A 24063-nucleotide genomic window follows, 5' to 3' on the forward strand; every position below is an offset into this window, starting at 1 on the left:
TGGGTGGAGTATTTCACAGGTTCCCCAATGACTGCATGATCAAAGTTCAAGTACATTTATTATCAAAATATACAACCTTATACAACCTTGAGATTCATTGCCTTACAGGCAGCCTCAAAACCAGAAACTCAAAAGAATATATTAAAAAAAATTAACCAACACCCAATGCACAGAGAAGGGAAAAAAACACCTTGTGCAAACAATAAAAACAACCTACAGTATTTAGAATGAAAATGACCCCATAAGCACAAAGGAATTAGAACTAAGGGGACATCTTAGTTCTAAATGCCAACTGGCAACCCCCTCTGCCCACCATCCATAATTCTGAGAGCTTAAACCCTGGATGTAGGCTCTCCTGCCAGGAGAATTATACTCCAACCTTACAGCTGATCAAGCTCCCCAAGAAATCTGTGTATAATGATGATGTAACCTCTTATCCTCCTATCCTCTAAAGAACAGCCTTCCCTGTGTTTCTGATAGACCCCACCTTAATTTCCTGAGTAGCCCAGGTTCTATATTCATCTGGCCTCATTGCCCAAGACAGCCGGAAATAAAATTCCAATTCTTGGCATCATCAGCTGCCAATGTTATGAGAATGCTTTATTAGTCCAACATTAAAAAATATTAACTTTGAATTAAACTTTAAAGAAAATTAAAAATTAATATGGTTTGCAAAATAAGTTAATTAAATACTTTAAAAGCACAAAATACGCACAGAAATATTAAACAGAACAGAAATAAATGAGGAAAATTGCCTACTCCCCCTTTGCTCCTTGATTGTAGGGGCTAAATTAGCCATTGAATGTGATGGGGTCTCAGGCCCTGTGGTTGATCTACCCTGACTCAGGATGTGACAGGTGCTTCTCAGTAAGACTGGGCTTGCCACTGACCACCTGCATGCAAGTCCCAGCTTGGATTCTAACTAATGGTCAATGCCAGCAGTTCCATTTGGAACTGTTTAGCAGCTCCAAGGGTGGGAAATCAAGAGGACATATGGTTGTGAGAGGGAGGTGATTTAATAGGAACCTGCTTGGCAACTTTTTCATACAGAGGATGATATTTATATGGAATGAACTGCTAGAGGAAATGTTGATCCAACAATTTAGGAACAGCTTCTTCCCGTCTGCAATTACATTTCTGAATGGCCCATGACCTGTGAGCAACGTTACCTCATTATTCTCCATTGCACCATTTGTTTTCTTATAATTAATGTTTAGATCTTGCACTGTACTCCTGCTGCAAAACAACAAATTTTATGACAGTGACTTAGGATCAGACCACTTGGTCCCCTATACCAGCTCTGCCTTTGATACAGTCACAGCTCATTGAATTGTAACCTCAACTCTGCATTCCTACCAATCCCCTGGACCCTGTTACCTCCTTGCATATCGAGGATTGCACAGTGATTCATCCTGCAGAGCAACAGCTCCACAGTGCCAGTTGTTGTGTATTTAATATTTCAGTAATATTTGAGTAATATTGTTTGATTAAACATTTGTTGTTATATATTTCATTACAGGTTATAAGTAAAAGTATGTGAATGGCTTAAGTCATCACACCACTATGTCGTATGCGCACGCTTCACTAAAAGTAAAAATGAAGTTTACACACATCTCTCGGGCTCCCTTGTTTTCCTTTTAATTAGTTTTATGTTTTGGAGTTACAAAACATAACACCAGTGACCTGGGTTTGATACTAAACTCAGGTACACTCTGCTCCATGTGGAGTCCACATATTCTGACCTCAGATGAACTCACTGTGGAATCTGCATGTTCTGACCTCGGGTGCTCTCTGTGTAGAGTCTGCATGTTCTGAACTCAGGTTCTCTCAGTGTGGAGTCTGCATGTTCTGATCTCAGTGTGGAGTCCACATTTTCTGACCTCAGATGATCTCTGTGTGGAGTCTGCATGATCTGATCTCAGTGTGGAGTCCACATTTTCTGACCTCGGATGATCTCTGTGTGGAGTCTGCATGATCTGATCTCGGATGATCTCTGTGTGGAGTCTGCATGTTTTGATAGTGTGGAGTCCACATTTTCTGATCTCAGATGATCTCTGTGTGGAATCTGCATGTTTTCCCTCTGTATGAGTATTTTTGCTTCCTCCTTCAAGGCAAAGTTGTGTAGGTTTGTAGGTTAATTGAGCATTGTCTATTGTCACTGAGCAGCAGAGCCATGAGCAAGTTGATGGGGATGTGCAGAATAGGATGGAAGGAAAATTAATAGGGAATGTAATTGCTCAGCAAGATGACACAGATGAGATGTTGGAAGGAAATATGGAAAAAAGCTAATTGTAGTGGTAAGGACATATTGTGTAAGAAGCAGGCCTTGCTAGTATACTACAGGTGACACAATAAGAGAGCTGTGATAATATAGGACAACATGTAACTAAGGCAATATCCATTTTGCTCTCAATGACAACGTTATGTCTCAGTATAATGATTCATTGTTCGGTAACTATCATTAGGATACATGCTGTAATAAGAGAATGGTTTTGATCTGGATTCAGATTTGTAATCAAACATTAAGATTTTGAAGCCCAGTCTGACCCTACTGCAACCACCTCTATTACGTAACACAGTCAAAACGCTGGAGGAGCTCAGCATTTATGGAGCAGAATAAGCAGTCAACATTTCAAGCTGAGGCTCTCCGTCAAGACTGCAGAGGAAGGGAGATGAAACCAGAATGAGAAGCTGGAGGGTGAGGGTTCAAGCTGAGGTGATAGGTGATTGGGAGGGGGATTAAGTAAGAAGCTCGGAGATGATAAGTGGAAGAGGTAAAGGACTGAAGAAGGAATCTAATAGGAGAGGACAGTGGACCATGGAAGAAAGGGAAGGAGGAGGGAAAATAGAAGGAGGTGACTCCATTGCCTGCTCATTCTTCCCCACTGATCTCCCTCCTGGAACTTAACCCTGCGAGCATGTCAAGTGCTACACCTGCCCCACACCTCCTCCCTCACCACCATTTAGGACTCCAAACAGCACTGCCAGGTGAGATGACACTTGATTAGTGAGTCTGTTGGGGTCATCTATTGTATCTGCTGCTCCTGTCTGGCCTCTTCTACACTGGTGAGACCTGATGGACTTCTGAACATTTTTGCTGTGTTCACCACAAGAGGCAGGATCTCCCGCATTCCAATTCAATGTCCCATTCACATTCTGACATGTCTGTCCATGAACTTCTCTACTGTCAAAATGAGGATGATATGGGAGAGGCCACACAGGAACAGGAGATGCAATAGATGACTCCAGCAGACTCACGGACGAAGTGTCATCTCACCTGGAAGTACTGTTTGGGGCACTGAATGGGGGAGGAGGTTCAGGTTGGAAGAGCAATGGCTCATATTCTGTCTGAGTATCATTTCAACCTGATGGCATGTACATTGATTTCTCTAACTTCCAGTAGTCTCTCCCCATTCTCCCCTTCTCTCTTTTTCCATTCCCCATTCTGGTTGCCTTCTCAACTCTTCACTTCTACTCATCAGTCCATCACTTCCGCTGGTTCCCTTCCTTCTTCTCTTTCTTCCTAGTCCATTGTCCTCTCCTGTTAGATTCCTCCTTCTTCAGCCCTTTATCATTTCCACTTATAGGATTTTGACTCCCCTTAACATGCATGAAGCAATTTATTTAATAAAATATTTAAAGATCTTCTGGATTAAGCAGGTTTAAGACAGTCTTAATGTTTGGTAATTGGCCAATACTTTTTGAATAAGAAATGTAACACTTTCAAACTCAATGCTCTGTAATCTTGGACACCTATCTGCTGAATCTCTTGTGTTTAGATAAGATAACCAGCCTGTTATATTTCGGTAGGCTGGAGTAGAATTGAAGGAATGACTCATGTAGCCTGATTTTTTTTAAATGTTAATGAGGTGAGAAGTTTAACTGTTACATTTTGCCTTCATATTCTTCCTCCTTTACTTTTAACAGAAAGTGTGACGGAAGTGAAAACGGACATCTACGTCACAAGCTTTGGTCCAGTGTCTGACACAGACATGGTGAGTGAGCTGATAGGGGAGCCTTTGGGCCAGCACAGTACAGGGAGAGAAGACTTCCGAGACTTGGGGAGGGATTGTGAAGTTAGAGGGGCCTAAGGTGAATTCTTGATGGGGTCAGAGGTGGGACAGCCTTTTATTCTATGTTCCTCTCTGCAGTAATAAGCAGCATGAAGATGCCAGGATCTGTAATTACTCTTTGTAACTTTGAACCTCACATTTACTCAAATATGTTCCATGGACTTTGATATCATTACATAAAAAACCACAAATACAGCTGAGAACCTCAGTGAAACTGTGTCTTCTCTCCTCTGATTCTCAACTCCATCTTCTTACTTACCACTTCTCCCCTCAGTCTGGCCCCAATCTTCCCTTGGGCGCAGCTTCCACATAGAGAAGCTGCCCCTGGATTGCTGTTTGATTGCTGTCTTGGATTATTCTACTTGGAGAGCCGCAAAATTGTCAGAACCCCCGCCACAGTACAACTTCTGGTCTTGTTTCTTCTGGCCTGAAACTTCTAACTCCTAGTTCTGAATTTTTCATAGCTTATATTCTGGAGTATTCCTCACAAATGCCTCAGTTCCCCTGTGTTATTCCAGATAGCACGCCATTTGCTGTATCAGATCCATGCTCCTCAGTTTACTTTTGTTGTCTTTCCACACCATTGATCTCCGATGTTTACTTTGTGGGCAATTAAGTCCTTTCTCGACTGTGGTTTCTCACTCCTCTGCCCCGTGTTTTGGGGGATTGTTTTTATTGCTTTCTTTTTCCTTTTCTAAATCCAGGACTATTGTGCAGCTTAAGTAAAAAGAAACTATACATAATTTTCTGGTTTCTCACTCAAAGGGCAGAGAATGTCTTTAATGAAAGCTTGAGAAGCAAAAGTACAGAGGCAAAGCCAAGAAAATAGGTATAGCTTCATTTCCATGGAAGAGTTGATAGGAAGGTCAGAAAGAAATGAAGGCATAAATTCTTTTCACTGGGAGAGGGGTCTCAGCAATTTGACTGGACCATTCAAGCAAAGAGAAAAAAGTGTATTTGAGCTTCCTTGCGGGGCAGCAGACTGACTCTTTCCCAGGGCCATTATTCTATTAGAACATAAACTCTAAAGGCTAAACCATGCTGCACAAGAACATTTCACCCATCATGCTTGTGCCAACCATGATGCCAATTTAACTCAGCCCATCCGCCTGCACATGGCCTGTATCCCGCAGTTCACTGCTTGTCCATGTGTCTGTATAAATGCCTCTAAATCTATGCTCTCTAGTACTTAACCCCAGGGATAAGACTATCAATAGTCTCTCATGATTTTCTCTACTTCTATCAGGTCACCTCTCAATGCCCATTGTGCCAGAGAAAAATAAACAATCAAAGTTTATCTAACCTCTCCTCGCTTTCTAATTCAAGCATAATCCTCTCCATAGATTTCATATCCCTCCTATAATATAGCAGCCAGAACTGCACAAAATGCTCTGAATGTGGCCCAAGCAGTTTTCTACAGCTGCAACGTGACTTTCTGAACTGTATTCCCAAATGAAGAAAGTGTGCAAGTCAGTTGTCTTGTTTGCCACTTTATCCACTGGAGTTTCTGCTTTCAAGGAGCTATGGACTTGCACCCCAAGACCTTTCTGTACATCAATGCTCCTAGCAGTACTGTCCATCTATATTTTCACATATATACACCTTGTTTGTGATATATATATCACAAAATATCACAAACAAAGGAGCACCCAGCATTGATTGCCAATATCTGCAGGATTTTGCTTTTCAACTGTTTCAAAGCCCATCAGATTCTTTAACAATGTGATATATGTTACATTGATAATTAGTATTGAATAAAATAACCAATACAATGGTTCCCCCTGTATTCTAATTATCTTGAAATCTACATTTCTCAAAGTTTCTAGGCCAGTTCCTCTCTTTGCAGGTTCTGTGAACTGTTACACCCTCCCCATCCTTTTGTCCTTCTGTGCAATTTACTGTATCTTGAAATCTAAGCACGCATGAGCATTTATTTTTGATCTGCTGTGCTGTTTTATGCTTCTAGTGTCAGTCAAGTGATGTGTGAATTACACTCTCCACCTGATTTCTCAACACTTGGGCCCAAACTCTACACTGTCTATACTGTTCACATTGGTCTATTTCCCCAGTTTTGCTGCTGGTATATTATGTGGATTTTCAGTTTCTACTTTTATAATGATAGGTCCAGAAGCAAGCCTCTGTTAGGTGAATTAATAACCAATGGGGTCTTCAGCTCCAAGGGTTAACCGAGACACACTTCAGGTGGAAGGAGGTGGATAGGAATGTTTCAACACCACAGAACTCCACAGTCCAATGAGAAAATATTTTACAGTAGTTGTTCTAAAAGCCAATTTAGTTATTTAAATACAATGTCTTCACATGTTGGCACTGATTAAAATGGAAAATGTTTTGTTTTGATAGACTCCCCTTAATTTGCATGAAGCAATTTATTTAATAATAATCTATTCAAAGCTGTGCTGGATTAAGCAGGTTTAAAACAGAATTATCGTTTGGTAATATGCCAATATGTTTGAGTAAAAAAAGGAGCGAGCATTTTCAAACTTAATACTCTGGAATTTTGGGTAAAATCATTAATTTCACCTAAGTCTGAATCTCGAACACAAATGAACAGATAGTGAACAGAGGTACTGTGTTTGTATTCTTTGTTTAACAGAGTAACATACACCCGGAGATTTAGGAGAACAAAATAAATCAACAGATAATGTCATTAAAGAAAAATATTTTTGGATAGACAATCAAAGGTTTGGAGATGAGGTGGGCTTTACACTGGGTTTGAAGTGACATATAGTGGAGAAGCTGAGCATTCTGGAGAGCAAGTTGAAGTTTTCTGTGTGTCTCGTGTGTAAGGCAGACTGGGGAAAGTAAAAGGGTGGAAAGGTGAGAAGCCTCATTAATGGCAAAGGTGGGAAGATAGTGATGAAGGGACCTAAACAAAAGCGCAAGCAATCTAAATACATTCGTTGTAAGACTGTGAAGAGTTAGTTTATCACGGAAACCATATTCACATATTTTCTTCTAAAAGAGAATGAGGCCACCCGGCCCATCAAGTCTGCACCAGATTTCAAATATTCCCATTTGTGTCTTATCTTAAGAGCCTCCCAACCTGCTCCTCTCAGGTTCTGCACTTGAACATCTATCACACAAACCAGTCTCCACTCCACTGACTCTGTCTAAGCTACCCACTGCTTTGGGAAAGCAGCCATTATTAACAATGACACCTTGTACCCTGGCAATTCGCTCTTCTCCCGTCTGTTGGAAAGGTTGAAAAACTTGTCTAAGAGACCGAGCTTTACTAATGGATGGACCAAATCTGAACACAAGGATGACTGCAAGAAATGGCTGTTTCTGATCCCAACAGAGTAACACCAAGTTACCTGAAATTACAAAATTCTGTATTGAATACAGATGGCTGCAACGTGATCAGATACAGGGGCTTGCTTCAGCCTTGTCCTAACAATGCAGGAGGCCACAGATCAGGATGTAAATGGGATTCAGAATTAAAGTGACAGCAGTTTAAGATCACTCCTGCAAATCTTTGGGGTCCATCCTCCCCTTCCCACCATCCAGGGGTGCGGGTGACGCAGTAATTTACTTGTCCGTCTGATGTGGCATCTTACATTCAGTATGTACACTGCACTGGAAAAACCAAATGCTGATGATCTCTTTGTTCAGTTGCAGGGGATTACCATGAGCTTCCCATTGCCTGTCTCTTTAATTCTCCGTTGCACTCCCACTCTGAACAATCTGAATTGTCACTGAATCGGCAAGGAGGGTTCAAATCAGCAAGAGGGATTCATTAAAAAGTGCCAATAGCAATAATACGAATTCAAGCAGAGCAACCATTCACTTAAAATGTGCTCAAGTTTAGATTGGCTTTGGCTCACCAGGCTTAGGTGAGATCAGATTTGGGTGAGGTAAAATGTTTTGTACGTTACTCCTACTCACTCTGTCTTTAATTGTTCATTCCTCATCTGTTAGGGCATAGTAGATTAGTGGGAATGGCTCCCACTAAGAGCAGTGTTTTGTACTCTGTGTGTGGAATATGGGATATCTGGGAGATTGGAGTTTCCGCACCAGGTGCACTGAGTTGCAGCTCCTGAGAGAACATACTAAGGAACTGGAGCTGCAGCTCAAAGACCTTTGACTCATATGGGAGAATGAGGAGGTGCTATACAGGAGCTATAGGGGGGTAGTCACCCCTAGTTTGCAGGGGACAGGTGATTGGGTGTCTGTCAGGAAATACACAGCCAGTGCAGAGTAACCTGTGGCCGCTCCCCCCAGTAATAAGTATATAATGTTAGATACTATTGAGGCTGATGACCTACCTGGGGGGAGCCACAGTGACCAGATCTCCAGCACTGTGTCTGGTGCTGTGGTTCAAAAGAGCAGAGAGGTGAAGAGAACTGTAATGTTGATAGGAGATTCCTTAATCAGAGGAACAGAGACAAGGTCTGTGGGCATGATAGAGACAGCCAGATGTGTGTTGCCTCCCTGGGTGCCAGGATCAGAGATGCCTCGGATTGGGTCCACGGCGAAGGTGAGGGGCCAGAAGTTGTAGTACATATTGGCACCATCAACATAGTTAGACAAAGTGAGGAGGTCCTGAAGAGAGATTTCAGGGAGCTAGGAGAACTGAGGAACAGAACCTCCAGGGTAGAAATCTCTGGATTGCTGACTGTGCCATGTGCCAGTGAGGGTAAGAACAGGATGATCTGGCAGGTGAATGCATGACTGAGGTACTGGTGCAAGGGGCAGGGGTTCAGGTTTCTGGACCAATGGAATCTTTTCTGGGGAAGGTACCACCTGTACAAAAAGGACTGGTTACAGCTGAACCCAAGGGGGAACCAATATCCTTGTGGGCAGGTTTGTTAGAGTTGTTCGGGTGGGTTTAAACTAATTTGGCAGGGGGATGGAGTGATACTGCTGATGATGAGGTAGTGGGTTTACAAACAGAGGCAGTGTAGTGAGATTCCTAGCAATGAGAGGCTGCTGACAGGGCAAAATTGCAGTCAACACGATGAGTTGCAATGTAAAAGGTGGACAAAATTGAAAAGGGTGAATAAGGATTGAAGGTGTTATATTTGAATGCACACAGTATACAGAATAAGGGAGATGAGGTTGTAGCACAGTTAGAGATTGGCAGGTATGACGTAGGCATCACTGAATCAAGCCGGAAAGAAGATTATAGCTGTGAGCTTAATGTCCAAGGATACACACTGTATCAAAAGAACAGGCAGGAAGGCAGAGGGGTGGTGTTGCTCTGTTGGTAAAAAATGAAATCAAATCATTAGAAAGAGGTGACATGGGTCAGAAGGTGAATAAGTCATTGTGAATAGAGCTAAGGAACTGCAAGGATAAAAAGACCCTGATGGGAATTGTATACAGACCTCCAAAGAGTAGTAAGAATGTGGTCTACAAATTACAATGAAAGATAGAAAATGCATGTCAAAAGGGCAATGTTACAATAGTCATGGGGGATTTCAATATGTAGGTAGATTGGGAAAATTAGGTAGGTGCTGAATTCCAAGAAGGGGAATTTCTACATTGCCCACAAAAGGGTTTTTTTTAAGAGGAGCTCATGGTTGACCCCTCTCAAGGATCAGCTATTCTGGATTGGGTGTTGTGCAATGATCTGGAATTGATTAGAGACCTTAAGGTAAAAGAACCCAGTGGTCATAATATGATAGAATTCGCCGTTAATTTTGAAAAGTAGAAACTAAAGACTGATGTATTAGCATTACCAATGGAGTAATGGGGATTACAGAGGCATGAGAGAGGAGTTGGCCAGAGTTGATTGGAAAAGAACACTGGCAGGGATGATAACAGAGCAGCAATGGCTGGAATTTTTGGAAGCAATTTGAAAGGCACAAGATATATCACCCCAAAGAGGAAGAAGCATTCTAAAGGCAAGATGACACTATCGTGGCTAACAAGAGAAATTAAAGCCAATATAAAAGCCAAGCAGAGGGCACATGATAGAAGAAAAATTAATGGGAAGTTAGAGGATTGGGAAGCTTTCAAATACCAACAGAAGGCAACTAAAAAGAAGATAAAGATGGAAATGAAAGCAAGCTGGCCAATAATATGAAAGAAGATACCAAAAGTTTCTTCAGATATGTAAAGTATAAAAGAGAGGCGTGGGTTGATTTTGGACTGCTGGCAAATGATGCTGGAGAGGTAGTAATGGGGACAATGAAATGGTGGAAGAATTAAGTAAGTGTTTTGCATCAGTCTTCACTGTGGAAGACATTAGCAGAATGGCGGAAGATCCAGGTGTCAGAGGTCATGAAGTGTGTCAAGTTACCATTACTAGGGAGAAGGTTCTTGGGAAGCTGAAATGCTTGAAGTCACCTGGAGCAGATGGTGCACACCCCCTGGGTTCTGAAAGAAGTGGCTGAAGATATTGTGGAGGCACTGGTAAAGATCTTTCAAGAATCATTCGATTCTGGAATGTTTCCTGAAGAATAGAAAATTGCAAATGCCACTCCAAGAAGGGAGAGAGATAGATGAAAGGAAATTATAGGCCAGTTAGTCTGACCTCAGTGGCTGGGAAGCTATTGGAGCTGATTGTTAGGGATGTGATTTTGGGTACTTAGAGGCCCATGATACAATAAGCAGTAGACAGCATGGCTTCCTCAAGGGAAAATCTTGTCTGAAAAATCTGTTGAAATTCTTTGAGGAAATAGTAAGCAAGATATACACAGTTGATGCTGTGTGACACATGAGGCTTCTTAACAACCTTTGAACCCATGATATTACCAGAAAGATTCTAGCATGGATAAAGCAGTGGCTGACTGGCAGGAGGCAAACAGTGGGAATAAAGGGGGCCTTTTCTGGTTGGTTGCCGGTAACTAGTGGTGTTCCACAGGGGTCTGTATCTTGACTGATTCTTTTTATGTTATATTTTATTGATTTGGAAGATGGAGTTGCTGGGTTTGTTGTAAAGTTTGCAGATGATATGAAGGTAGGAGGAGGTGCAGGTAGTTTTGAGGAATTAAAAAGGCTACAGAAAGACTTAGACAGATTAGGAGAATGGGCAAAGAAGTGACAGATTAATACAGTGCCAGGAAGTGTAGAGTCATGCACTACTTTGGTAGAAGAAATGAAAGAGTTGACTATTTTCTAAATGGAGTGAAAATTACAAAAAACTGAGGCACAGAGGTACTTGGGAGTGCTGGGCCCAAGAGTTAATTTGCAGGTTGGGGCTGTGGTGAGGAAGGCAAATGTGATGTTAGCATTCATTTTAATAGTACCAGAATATAAAAGCAAGGATGTAATGTTGAGGCTTTATAAAGCACTGGTGAGGCTGCATTTGGAATATTGTGAGCAGTTTTGGGCCCCTTTTAAAAAAAAGTGCTGAAACTGGAGAGATTTCAAAGGAGGTTCACGAAAATTTTCGCCTGCTGTGATCCACCAGCATTTTGTGTGTGTCACGAAAATTATCCCAGATTTGAGTGGCTTATCGTATGAAGAATGTTTGATGCCTCTGGGCTTGTATTCACTGGAATTCAGAAGAATGAGGGATAGCCTCATTGAAACCTTTCAAATGACTTGATAGAGTGGATATGGGGAAGATGTTTTCTATGGTAGGCGAGTCTAAGATCAGAGAACTCATCCTCAGGATAGAGGGGTGTCCTTTTAGAATGGAGATGAGGAGGAATTTCATCATCCAGAGAGTGGTGAATCTGTGGAATCCTTTGCCGCAAGCAGCTGTGGAAATCAAATCTGTACGTATATTTAAGGCTGAGGTTGATAAATTCTTGATTAGTCAGGGCATGAAGGGATACGGGAAGAAGGTGTGAGATTGGGACTAAGAGTGAAATTGGATCAGCCATAATGAAATAGTGAAGCAGACTTGATTCTGCTCCGATGTCTAATGGTCTTACAGTCTATATCTTGGAACCACTTCCTCAGGAATAGTTCAAGGTAACCCATCCCCATTTTTTTGGGGCAGTTATGCACAGACAACAAAAATTTGCCTTGCTGGTAGAATCTGAAAATGGATTGATTGAAGGAAACAAGAAGCCAATTACTCCTTCACCCTCTCATTTCCTCCTAATATCAATGGTGCCCATTTTGAGTTTATGCTGGTTTTCACAATAATTACTTCAGTCTCATTTCATTTCTCTACTTCTTTCCTTGCTTCTGACTTTACCAACTGCATTGAGTGTCCTGGACCTGAAACATCAACTTTGTCTCTCCTCCTCTGCTCACTGTTAACAGCACCTTCAGATTTTATTTCAGAATTTCAGCATCAGCGTGTTTTTAATTTCATATTCCCCAATTCTCTACCTGAAGTCTATTCTCTCTCTCTCACATGCTCATCAATTCCTTCCTAAATTTTCTACCCGATCACCAATTACCCTAGGGAGAGGTCCTTTTCCTACAGTTCCTCCAATACAGAAGTAGAGCATGAGTGAGATGGTGCAATACATTAGGCCCTTGTTCAAAACCCAGATCTCTTCACCTGAGGCTGCTGTTTGATTGGTCTTGGGGAAAATAGTCTAATAATCAAAGCAGGTACTAGTGGGAGAATCACCAATAAGGGGAAATATTTACAATGATAACAGGCTAGTATAGAAGTTTCTTCCTAGGAGTTCTCTGGTTCCAAGACCTGATTATTTAGATGTATTTAAGATGGAGGTAAATTTGAAAGATTGTGGAATTCAGGGTCACACAAGAGGAGTTGAGTCCAGTATAGATCATTTATGACCATAAAATGAGATTCTTGACTTCTACCAGAGAGAGCTGCCAGTGTTTACCAAGCTACACTTCACTCTGTAACCTTATGATGCACAACTGACAGTGCAGAGCCTTGCCTAGGGGTCCCATACAGGAGGAGTAGCTCAAGGAGCATGGAGACACTGGGAACGTCCTCCCTGTCTGGCCTCGGCTTCTTTTGTGTGTTAGTTCCCCATAGCCCTCAGCTTCTCAGTTCTTGAAATAATTATCTATCTTCACCTTCAATATATCTAATGATCTGGCCTCCACCACCTTTGGGGGCTAATAATTCTTAAAATTCACTACCTCCGAGGGAAGACATTTCTACACACCTCTGTCTAAAATAACTGACTCCTCATCCTGTAACTACATCCCTTATTTAAGAACCTCCGTCAGTGGATACATCTTAACTCATCTCATCTAGGAAATGTTGATGAACTCAGCAGGATAGGCAGCATCTATGGTAGAGAATAAGCAGTCACCATTTGGGATTGGTGAAGGGTTTCAGCCTGAAATGTCAACTACTTATTTCCCTATCAAGCCACTGCCAGGCCTGCTGAGTTCCTCCAGCATTTTGTGTGTGTTGCTTGCTCAAGGTTTTTAGCATCTGAAGTATCTCTTTTATACCAACATTACTATGTCAAGCCCCCTTAGAATCTATTATCTCCCCCTCAGGTCACCCATCATTCTTCTAAACTCTCATGAATAGAGCCCTAGACTATTTAGCTTCTCTTGAAATAGCTGGTGAATCTATGGATGGTCTTCGCTGCCACTATAACTTTCTCTAAGCCACACGACACAGTAGTAGCTCATATGTACTCACTCATTTGACATTGAGAACTGAAACAATAACACTGGTTATTTTATCTCATTTGACGTGGGCTCAGTATTAGCTGTTACAAGAGGCCCAGTCACAAACCACCCAGGTGCAGAAGTCACTATGTATAAGCCTGCAGTGGAGGTGAGGGGAGAACTGACAAGAGAGCTCAGAGATGCTGAATTGCTCTAACACCCATGCATTAAATCTACCCCCTCCCCAAAAATGGATCTGTTCCTTTTTTTTTTACTCTCACCAGTTCTTAGGATGCCTGTCTCTCAGAATGATTCAGCATCACAGTCCTGACCCATTGCCTCCAAGGCCATGGGCGCAGTTCAACAAACAGCCCTGCATACCTTATGCCTGTTCCTTCTGCTAAGTAGTCTTCAAGGATTACGTGATGGGTAATAGTTAAGGATCCTGGACTGATGTTTCTGTAGCAGCAGTCTCACTAGGCAAGTAATTGTCTTTAAGATGAATCATAAGGTTTCTGCGAAGCACTTGTTTGAATTAATGCAGCCTAATGCTCAAGTAGTGAGCCATTTATTTGGCCAATCTCTGCACTGAGTGCTTGTCTGGTATTTAGATCAGTACAAAGATGATAACATATAATGCAGAACCTTCCTTCTTCCACTTGGGAAAACTGCTCACGTCTTAGCAGGTGATAGGAATGACAGAGAGAATGCAGAGGAAATACAGCGGGGTTTTGCTAATTTGAGGACCTGTATGGGGAGTGATTGTTTTCACTCATGTTTTCTCCAGAATGGAGGAGACTGAGAGGTGACCTGGTGCAGGTAAGGAGAGATACATTGCCACAACCTTCCTCGCCATGGTAGGGATGTCGAAAATGAAAGGGCATGGGTTTAAGGAGTTTTTAAGGAAAACTGAGGGGTAGGTTTTCACACAGATGCTGGTTGTCAGGAGGTGATGGAATCAGGTGCATTTGCTGCATTTGAGCAGACACTAGGCAAGGCATAGAAGGATACAGTCCTGCAGCAAGTGAATGGGATTAATGTCGATAGTTGGCCTGGAAGTGGTGTGCTGATGGACACTTTCTGTGCTGTTCAACACTCGGACTCTGAGATCACCTCTGAATACTCAAGCATCTTTTTTGGGAATGCTGATGCCCAAAACAACCTTTTCCGATTGCATTGAAAGAGAGATGGCTCACTCCATAGAACATAGTGTTAGTTCATGCAGCTATCCTCGTCTTCTATTGAAAATTGTTTCTGACTTATATGAAATGGCTGCTCCCCCATAACTCCTGACGGACGCACTATGCCTGCACTGACACACGTGAGCCGAAGGGCCTGATTAACAGTGGGTATGGAGCTACTGTCCCCAGAGGAAGTAGCAGCTAATCCAGTCGGGATTCTTGCCACCTCTGCAAAGGGTTTCCTGTAGATCATTGCCTGCCCATCAGGACTACAGCACCCTCTTGGCTGCTAGCTCCCAAGAGAACAATACACATAACAACAGGCTGTGCTTGCTATCTGCACCTGGGTGGCAGCTCTCAGTTTATGGAGAAAAGAGTTCTGTTCAGTCCTGGAATCTTACAAGAAATTAGGAGCAGTAGTAGGCCACTCAGATGCTCAAATCTCCTGCACGATTCAGTATGATCATGGCTTATCTGTGCTGGTGTAAGTTCCTTTTCTGTGCTACTTCTCCATAACCCTTGATCATCCAATCAACTGAAATCTATCTAATAATCAAGACTTCACCACTCTCAGGGAAAGGATAATTCCAGAGAGTCACTAACCTCAGAAAGATGAAATTTCTATGCACTGTAGTTGTAAAAGAGCAGGCTCTTGTTCTGTAACTGTGTCCCCTTGTCTACGATCTGAGCACTCTCCACACCAGTGCCCAGGGGACAGATAGCAGGTGGGACAGGATCAACCTGCGTCCAGCGACAGGGAGACTGAATGGCTCGGCCAATATGAACGTGCATGTTGGGGAGAGTGTGGAGTTTCCGAGGGTCTCAGCGATGTCTGGTCATTTGAGCAGCGTGACAGGGTGTGGACAGCAGTTGTATTCAGAACTCTTCTCCTGCACTCTCTCTCTGTATTTGGAACCAGTACTCTGCAAAAACCCAGCACCAGAATCCCGGCCCGACCTTAAACCCCACGTACCCAAGTGGAATATTGTTCTACACCATAGTGAAGAGTGGGGTCACTGTTCTACCAGCTAGTGGAGAACAGGTTCAATACCCAGTGGAGAGGAAAACAGTATTCAAAGTCCCAGTGGAGAGCAAGACACCGTTCTAACTCACAATGGAGAGTGGGGCACTGTTCCATGCCCTAGTGGAGAGGATAGCAGTGCACTGTTCTATATCACAGCAAGAGCAGAGCACCATGCAATGTCCCAATGGAGAATTGACACTGTTCTATGTCCCAGTGGAGAATGGGCACTGTTTTATGTCCATGGAGAGAGTGGTGAACTGTTCTACGTACTGGTGGAAAACAGGACACTGTTCTCTGTCCCAGTGGAGAGTGGGACTCTGTTCTATGTCCCAGTGGAGAATGGGGCACTGTTCTATATCCAGGTAGAAAGCAGAACACTGTTCTCTGTCCCAGTGGAGAATAGGTACTGTTCTATGTCCCAGTGGAGAATGGGCACTGTTCTCTGTCCGAGTAGAGAATGGACACTGTTCTCTGTCCGAGTGGAGAATGGACACTGTTCTATATCCCAGTGGAGAGTGGGGCATTGTTCTATGTCCCAGTGGACAGCAGGGCACTGTTCTATGTCCCAGTGAAGAATGGGCACGGTTCTATGTCCCAGTGGAGAATGGGCACTGGTCTATGTTCCAGTGGAGAATGGGCACTGTTCTCTGTCCCAGTGGAGAGCGGGACTCTGTTCTATGTCCCAGTGGAGAGTGGGGCACTGTTCTATGTCCCAGTGGACATCAGGGCACTGTTCTATGTCCCAGTGGAGAATCGGCACTGTTCTATGTCCCAGTGGGGAGTGGGACACTGTTCTATGTCCCAGTGGGGAGTGGGACTCTGTTCTATATCTCAGTGAAAAATGGGCACTGTTCTATGTCCCAGTGGAGAGTGGGGCATTGTTCTATGTCCCAGTGGACAGCGGGGCACTGTTCTATGTCCCAGTGAAGAATGGGCACTGTTCTATGTTCCAGTGGAGAATGGGCACTGTTCTATGTCCCAGTGGAGAGTGGGGCACTGTTCTCTGTCCGAGTGGAGAGTGGGGCACTGCTCTCTGTCCGAGTGGAGAATGGGCACTGTTCTATGTCCCAGTGGAGAGTGGGGCAATGTTCTATGTCCCAGTGGAGAGTGGGGCACTATTCTATGTCCCAGTGAAGAATGGGCACTGTTCTATGTCCCAGTAGAGAATGGGCACTGTTCTATGTTCCAGTGGAGAATGGGCACTGTTCTATGTACCAGTGGAGAATGGGCACTGTTCTATGTCCCAGTGCAGAGTGGGACACTGTTCTATGTCCCAGTGGGGAGTGGGACTCTGCTCTATGTCCCAGTGGGGGACTGGGACTCTGTTCTATGTCCCAGTGAAGAATGGGCACTGTTCTATGTTCCAGTGGAGAATGGGCACTGTTCTATGTCCCAGTGGAGAATGGGCACTGTTTTATGTCCCAGTGGAGAGTGGGGCATTGTTCTATGTCCCAGTGGGGAGTGGGACTCTGTTCTATGTCCCAGTGAAGAATGGGCACTGTTCTATGTCCCAGTGGAGAGTGGGGCATTGTTCTATGTCCCAGTGGAGAGTGGGGCACTGTCTGTCCGAGTGGAGAATAGGCACTGTTCTATGTCCCAGTGGAGAATGGGCACTGTTCTATGTCCCAGTGGAGAATGGGCACTGTTCTATGTCCCAGTGGAGAGTGGGGCACTGTTCTATGTCCCAGTGGAGAGTGAGGCACTGTTCTATGTCCCAGTGGAGAGTGGGGCACTGTTCTATGTCCCAGTGGAGAATCGGCACTGTTCTATGTCCCAGTGGGGAGTGGGACTCTGTTCTATGTCCCAGTGAAGAATGGGCACTGTTCTATGTCCCAGTGGAGAGTGGGGCACTGTTCTATGTCCCAGTGGAGAGTGTGACACTTGTATATCACAGTGGAGAGAGTGGATCACTTTTTTTAAGGCTGTTATTAAGGAATAAATGCATTTACAGCATCATAGGACTATAGAAAGTTTATGGCACAAAGAGTGGCTGTTTGGCCTGCGACTTATTTTTTCGCACAAATTGGAAATTTGCAGATGGGTTTATTTTTCAATTTTCCTCAGCTTGTTTGGAGCTTTGTCAATCCATTTGAGCAACTCATTCACTAACTGGCTGCCTATCACATTCAGGTCTACTCAAACCTCATTAAAGCTGAGCTCTTCATCCAAATTGATTTAAGACCTCATCAACTCTCACTGTATTCAAAAGCCTCCCTCCTGCAGTCTATCCAACTACACCCTTCAAATTCTTCTGCTATATTTGATCATTGTTCTTCTGAGCGAGTGGCACCCACAGCAACTCTGAGATTATCATTGCTTTTTGTTAATCTTTTCCAATTCCATGAATTTGCCTGCATACCTCAACCCTCTTTCTGCCCTTTCATTGATACTGGTTTAACTGTGACTCCATCTGTCTCTCATGACTGTTGCAAGCAGTAACGTAAGGTAAGGGTGTCAAAGTCAAGGGGGCAAATGCTTAAAGTGTAATAGGGATCAGAGGAGAAATTCTTATCACACAGAGGATGGTTGTATTCTGGAATGTGCTGCTTGAGGGGGTGATGGAGAGAGAGACTCTCACAAGTTTTAATATGTTTCTGGACAACTACTTGAATTGTCAAAGCACAGACGACTATGGGTCTACTGAGGGGAAATGGGATTTTTGGAGAAGGGTACAAAGTGATAGGGCTGTGATCTTGCTTCTGCCTTCCAGTGTACACAGTATTCTCCCTCTTTTGCTTATGTAGAATCTATATACATTGACCTTAACAATGTTCAAAGACTCTGCTAACCCTTCCCTCTGATAAGGAGAGTTCTAAAGAGTCACAGGTTTCTAGAGGAACAGGACTGTCACCTTATCTCTGTCTCTGATGACCAGTTATTTTTAAACAGTGACCCTCAAGTTCCAGCTTCCCTCATGATAGGAAACCTTCTCTTCACTTCCTGCCCTGTTGAGACCCTCCTGGATCTTGTGTGTCAGTCAAATCCCCCTCACTCTTCTAAGCTTAGGTAGATACTACCTGTCCAAACATTCCTCATAATATAACCTGTCTATTGGAAGTACTGGTCTTGTAAACCTTCTCCGAACATTTGCCAGTGAAATAACTGCCTCCCTTAAAGTGAACCAATACTCCAGAGGTGGCCTCACCAATTACCTACATAACCATTCCTTCAATTTCCTGAGCAATAAACACCAAGAGTCCATTAGTTTTTCCAAATATTTGCAGTACCTTCATGCTGTAAGTCAGTTACTAAAATACCCAGGTACCACTGCATCTCAGAGTTCTGCAATCTCTCACCACTGAAATAATGTGCTTCCTTGTTATTTTCCCTGCCAGAATAGATGATTATACAGTGTTCCATCTGCCAGATCTTTGTCTACACATGTAACCTGTCTCTATCACCTTGTAAACTCCTTGCCAATTAACTCTGCCATATGTCTTTGTCTAAACTGAAAATTTAGCAACCATGCCTTCATCTAATTTGTTTATATAAGTCACTAAACATTGAGGTCCCAACACCAACCCACCCATTCCACCTAACAAACTAGTAAAAGACCCATTTATGCCTTCTGTTAGCTTTGTATAAGTCATCCAATCTTCCTTTGAGGCCAATATGTTATCTCCAACTCCTTGAAAATCACAATCAAATCTGCATCCCGTGTTCCTCCTGGCACAGTATTCCAGATCTTGCATCACATGCTGTGAGGAATGTTTTTCCTCAAGTCACTTCGGGATCATGTGCCAAACACTTCATTCCATGTCTCCTGATTCTTGATTCTTCCACGAGTAGGTATAATTTTCCAATATCTACGGATGCTTCATAATTGTACATATCTCCTTCAGATCATCTCATAACCTCCTCAGTTCTGACAAGAACCCAGTTGATGAGAATGTGTGGGAAAGATAGGATTAGTGAAAACTGTTGGTCAGTCTGGACTCAGTGGACTGAGGGAGATGTTTCTGTCCTATGTAACTCTGTGACTCTCTCTGAATATGAGAAGACAGGAATGTAATAGCAATGGATGTTAGGTTTTTAGGCCTGCTGAGCAGTTCAGCCTCCGCCAATGGCAAGAGAGAAAAGGAGCTGTTATCACAGATAGGCAACTTGGTCCATTCTGAAATAGACACAAAAAAAAACCAAGTTATCTGAAATCATAAAATTTGACATTTGAGTCTGTAAACCTGCAGACAGGTGATGAGGTGTTGTTCCTCAAGATTACTTTCGGTCACATTGTAATGTTGCAGGTCACAGTCAGAGTTGGATGGAGAATTAAAGTGACAGGCTAGGGAAGCTCAGGGTCACTCACCCCTGTGGACCAAGCACTGGTGTTCTACGAAGTGATCACCCAATCTGTTATGAAACTCCCCGGTTTCCTTGGCTGCATAAGCGTCTGGCTCCACCAAACTTTAGATATTAAGGCACACTGGATCCCATTCCAAACCTCGATTTGTGTGGATGCTGTGTCATTTGCTACCCTGTTACAAATCAATACCATGAAATAACAGACAGTTATCTTAAAGATAGCGGAGTCAAGGAATATTGGGAGAAGGCAGGAACGGCTACTGACTGTGGATAATCAGCCATGATTGAATGGCAGTGCTGGCTCAAAGGGCCGAATGGCTTACTCCTGCATCTATTGTCTATTGTCTATTGTACACTGAATACGATGAAAGGAATTATATTTATGAATTTTAACTGAAGGGGTTAGTAGAGCATAACAAAAAGAAAAGGGCCCATTCTAATTAAATAGTGAAATGTGCTCAAGTTGGAGCTCATCTTGAATTTCTTGGTCTCTCATATACGGGGCCCTCGGTCAATGTGAAAGCACACACCACCTTCCGAACATCGCTCGCAATCCATCTTGAACAAACAGATCTCCTACCAGATTGTACGCTACAACTGGTTCTCCCCAGCCACTTTGTCTCCTTGAGAACAAAATCCAATACCAACCTTATTGTCCCTCACCAGGAAAAGCCTCCCACTAAATGGATGGCACACATTCCACATCATCCCTTATCTTCAACAATAACCCAAACGGGCTAAAAGCAGAACAGACAGCTGTCGCAGAGCTGCACAAAGTGAAATACATAAAGCATAACAATAGAAAGTATGAACCAAGGCACTATCAGTATTTTGCTTCTCCTCAGGGTAGAGTAGACCCCATTGTAAAACTAAACTAAAATTATTTACTAAATACAAAAATAAATGAGATGTTGGAAATAAATAAGTGCAAATAGGTTTGAAAGAAAGACAAACAGGAACTATAAAATCAAATTATTAGATAATCTAAAATGAAATAATATTCTACAGATAAATGAATATCATAATGAGAGGAAACTAGGATCAGGAAAAGTTTATTAGGAGATACACACAATCAACTCACAGGTAATGACAAGGAAATAGCAAATATATTGAATAATTACCTTGTGTTCATATTTGCAAGTGAGACTAATAGGTTAGGCGTGACATTAGAAGAAAGGATGTAAACGGAGATAAAGACATTAAAAGTTGAAATGAAGGAGATGTTTGATTATCTAATCAAAACCCCAGAGGGCATGAAATATTTGATAGATTGTTTGTGCCTATTAAGAGAATTTCATGGAGATGTCGTGAAGGCACTAATATATCAATATAAAAGATTGATCTAAAGAAGGAAGGTAGATGAGAACGGCTAGCTGTTAATGTCATTGCTCAGTGCTAAATGAAAGGTACATAGAGCTTGGCAGGGATGATACCCAGAACGCACAACTACAACTCCAGAAAGAAGGGTATGTCCTCAAATTATTCAAGGTTTCTTTAATATGTGAAGAAGTTTTCAAACACATGAAGTCTCAAATTAAGGGAGATAAATGAAAATAAATATTCTGCTTGGTATTGGGAGAATTTTAGAAGTTAATTTGGAATGTAGAATTCAAGAATTTGGAATGCATTATCACAAGGAATAGATGATGTGGAACTCCGTAATTAATTTGACGGGAATCTAGACTAGCATATACATAAAACAGAAGGGAGTGGTCACAAGGAGAATCACTACAAGTTGTGATGTTATTAGTCACTAATTAGTCAAGCATGATGGGTAATATTCTGGGCCAGGCGGGTAGGTGTCAGTGAAGAACATTCTGGGAATACTGATCATAAGGTTTACAATATCAGTGGTAAATATTATGGACTATTTGAAAGCCAAAAGGCAAGTGGTCACTTGAAGAACAGACCAGTTTCAATGGGGTGAGAGCAGACCTAGTAAATGGTAAGCAAACCTTGTCCAAAGAGTCAGTACAGGATCCATGTACCACCAACTTCATCTCTAGTCACACAACATCAGTTCCCACTATAGAGAAGGCAGAAAACTGGGGGGTAGAGTGAACTGTTATAGGTACAGACTGGATGGTGTGATGGGCAGATATGTGGCAGGTGAAATCTAATGCTGGGAATTGTGAAATGTTACATTTTTCCAGCAAGAGTGATAAGAGGAAATATGAATAGGAGAGTAACATTATAAGAGTGATAGGAACAGAGAGATGCAGAAATTTATCCACATAGTTTATTGAAAGTGCTGATTTGGAAATGGTGGAGCTGCACATTTCATGATAAACTCTCTGTGGTGTTCTGATGCGGTGATTTTGTCATGCTCATGTTCCCCCAACCTTGAACACCTAATGATCAAATGCTGACCATTGTATTTACCAAGCGAGTTCCCCTCTGTGATCCTCACCATAGTTTACATACGAACAGCGGCTAACTATAATCAAGTGCTTGAGATACTGCATGATGCCATCAGCAAAAAAGATACAGTCCAGCCCAGTGCATCTCATAGTCTGGGATTTGAATCAGGCTAGTTTGTTCAACAGCATATAACCTATAGCTTTAGAGATCCCAACACACTAGACCATTAATATACAAAGATAGGGAATGCCTACTGTTCTGTGCCCAGACCTCATTTCAGGAAATCTGATCACTGGGCTGAACTACTCCTGCCTGCATACAAGCAGAGGCTAAAGAGCATGTCTCCAGTGATTAGGACATCAGAGGAGTGGCTACAGGATTGCTTCGAGTCAGTAGACTGGGCCATGTTCAAGGACTCATCTGTGGATCTGAATGAATACACCAGGGTTGTCACAGACTTTATAAAAAAAACAGTCGTAGATAAGTACGGCCCTACAATATAATTCTGAGTCTTCCCCAGCTAGAAGCCAACCACCCAGTAGCACTTACATTCACGGTGATTAAGTGTTTTGAGAGTTTGGAACCAGGAGATCAACAATCTGCTCACTGTCAGATCAGAGGCATTCAGGTCTGGCAGCCAAGAAAATTACAAGAGGTCCAGGTGTGATCTCCAGAAAGCCATCTCACGGACAAAGTGGTAATTTAGGATTAAACGTGACTCAAGGAAGGATGCTGTGTCAGGGCTTGAATGCTATCACTTCTTGCAATGTGTAATCAAGCAACATCGGTGACAACAGGACTTTACTTCCAGATAAACTCAATGATTTCTATGCTCACTTTGACCATCAAAACATGGGGGATCCATCACAAACTTCCACAACCCACGAGTACCCTTGTGACTTCAGTTGCTGGGGTTGATGTGGGAGCCGCCTTCAGGATGGTGAATGCACTGAAAGAATTCAGCCCAGATGGGGTACCTGGCTGAGTAGTAAAGACCTGTGCTGATCAACTGGCTTCAGTGTTCACTGAGATCTTTAACCTCTCAGCTTGGCAGTCTGAGGTACTCACCTGCTTCAAGTAGGCTTCAACTATTCCAGTGCCTAAGAAGAATGTGGTAACCTGCCTCAATGTCTATCATCCAGTAGCACTTACATCCATGGTGATTATGTTTTCGAGAGTTTAGTAGATCAAGCATATCAATTCCTGCCTTAGAAACAACTTGGATCTGCCCCAATTTGCCAACTGTCACAAAAGGTCCACAGCAGATGTCAATTATTTGGCTCTTCACTCAACTATATGGACAGCAAAGGTGCATACATCAGAACGCTCTTTTTTGACAACCGCTCGGAATACAATAGTGTCATCCCCAACAGCTCGGAATACAAAACTATCATCCCCTCAAAGCTAATCAATAAGCTTCAAGATCTTGTCTTCAATACTTCCTTGTGCAATCGGATCCTCACTTGCAGACCCCAGTCAGTCTGAATTGGCAAAAAACACCTCCATGATATCTATCAGCACAAATGCACCACAAGGCTATGTGCTTAGCCCCCTGCTCTACTTGCTTTAAACTTATGACTGTGAGGCTAAGCACAGCTCCAATGCCATATTCAAGTTTGCTGATGACACCACTGTCATTGGCTGAATC

General features: G+C 42.7%; 1 protein-coding gene across 1 annotated transcript in view; it reads left to right on the forward strand.

Moving 5' to 3' along the window:
- LOC132397637 (gamma-aminobutyric acid receptor subunit alpha-3-like) overlaps positions 1-24063 on the forward strand; it is a 335495-nt gene that overhangs the window by 50769 nt on the left and 260663 nt on the right. The window contains exon 4 of the mRNA XM_059976409.1: positions 3928-3995. Coding sequence (XP_059832392.1) covers positions 3928-3995 — 68 coding nt within the window. The remainder of the gene's footprint in view (positions 1-3927; positions 3996-24063) is intronic.

This window comes from Hypanus sabinus, chromosome 8 (genome assembly GCF_030144855.1).
Source record: "Hypanus sabinus isolate sHypSab1 chromosome 8, sHypSab1.hap1, whole genome shotgun sequence".
Taxonomy (NCBI): Eukaryota; Metazoa; Chordata; class Chondrichthyes; order Myliobatiformes; family Dasyatidae; genus Hypanus; species Hypanus sabinus.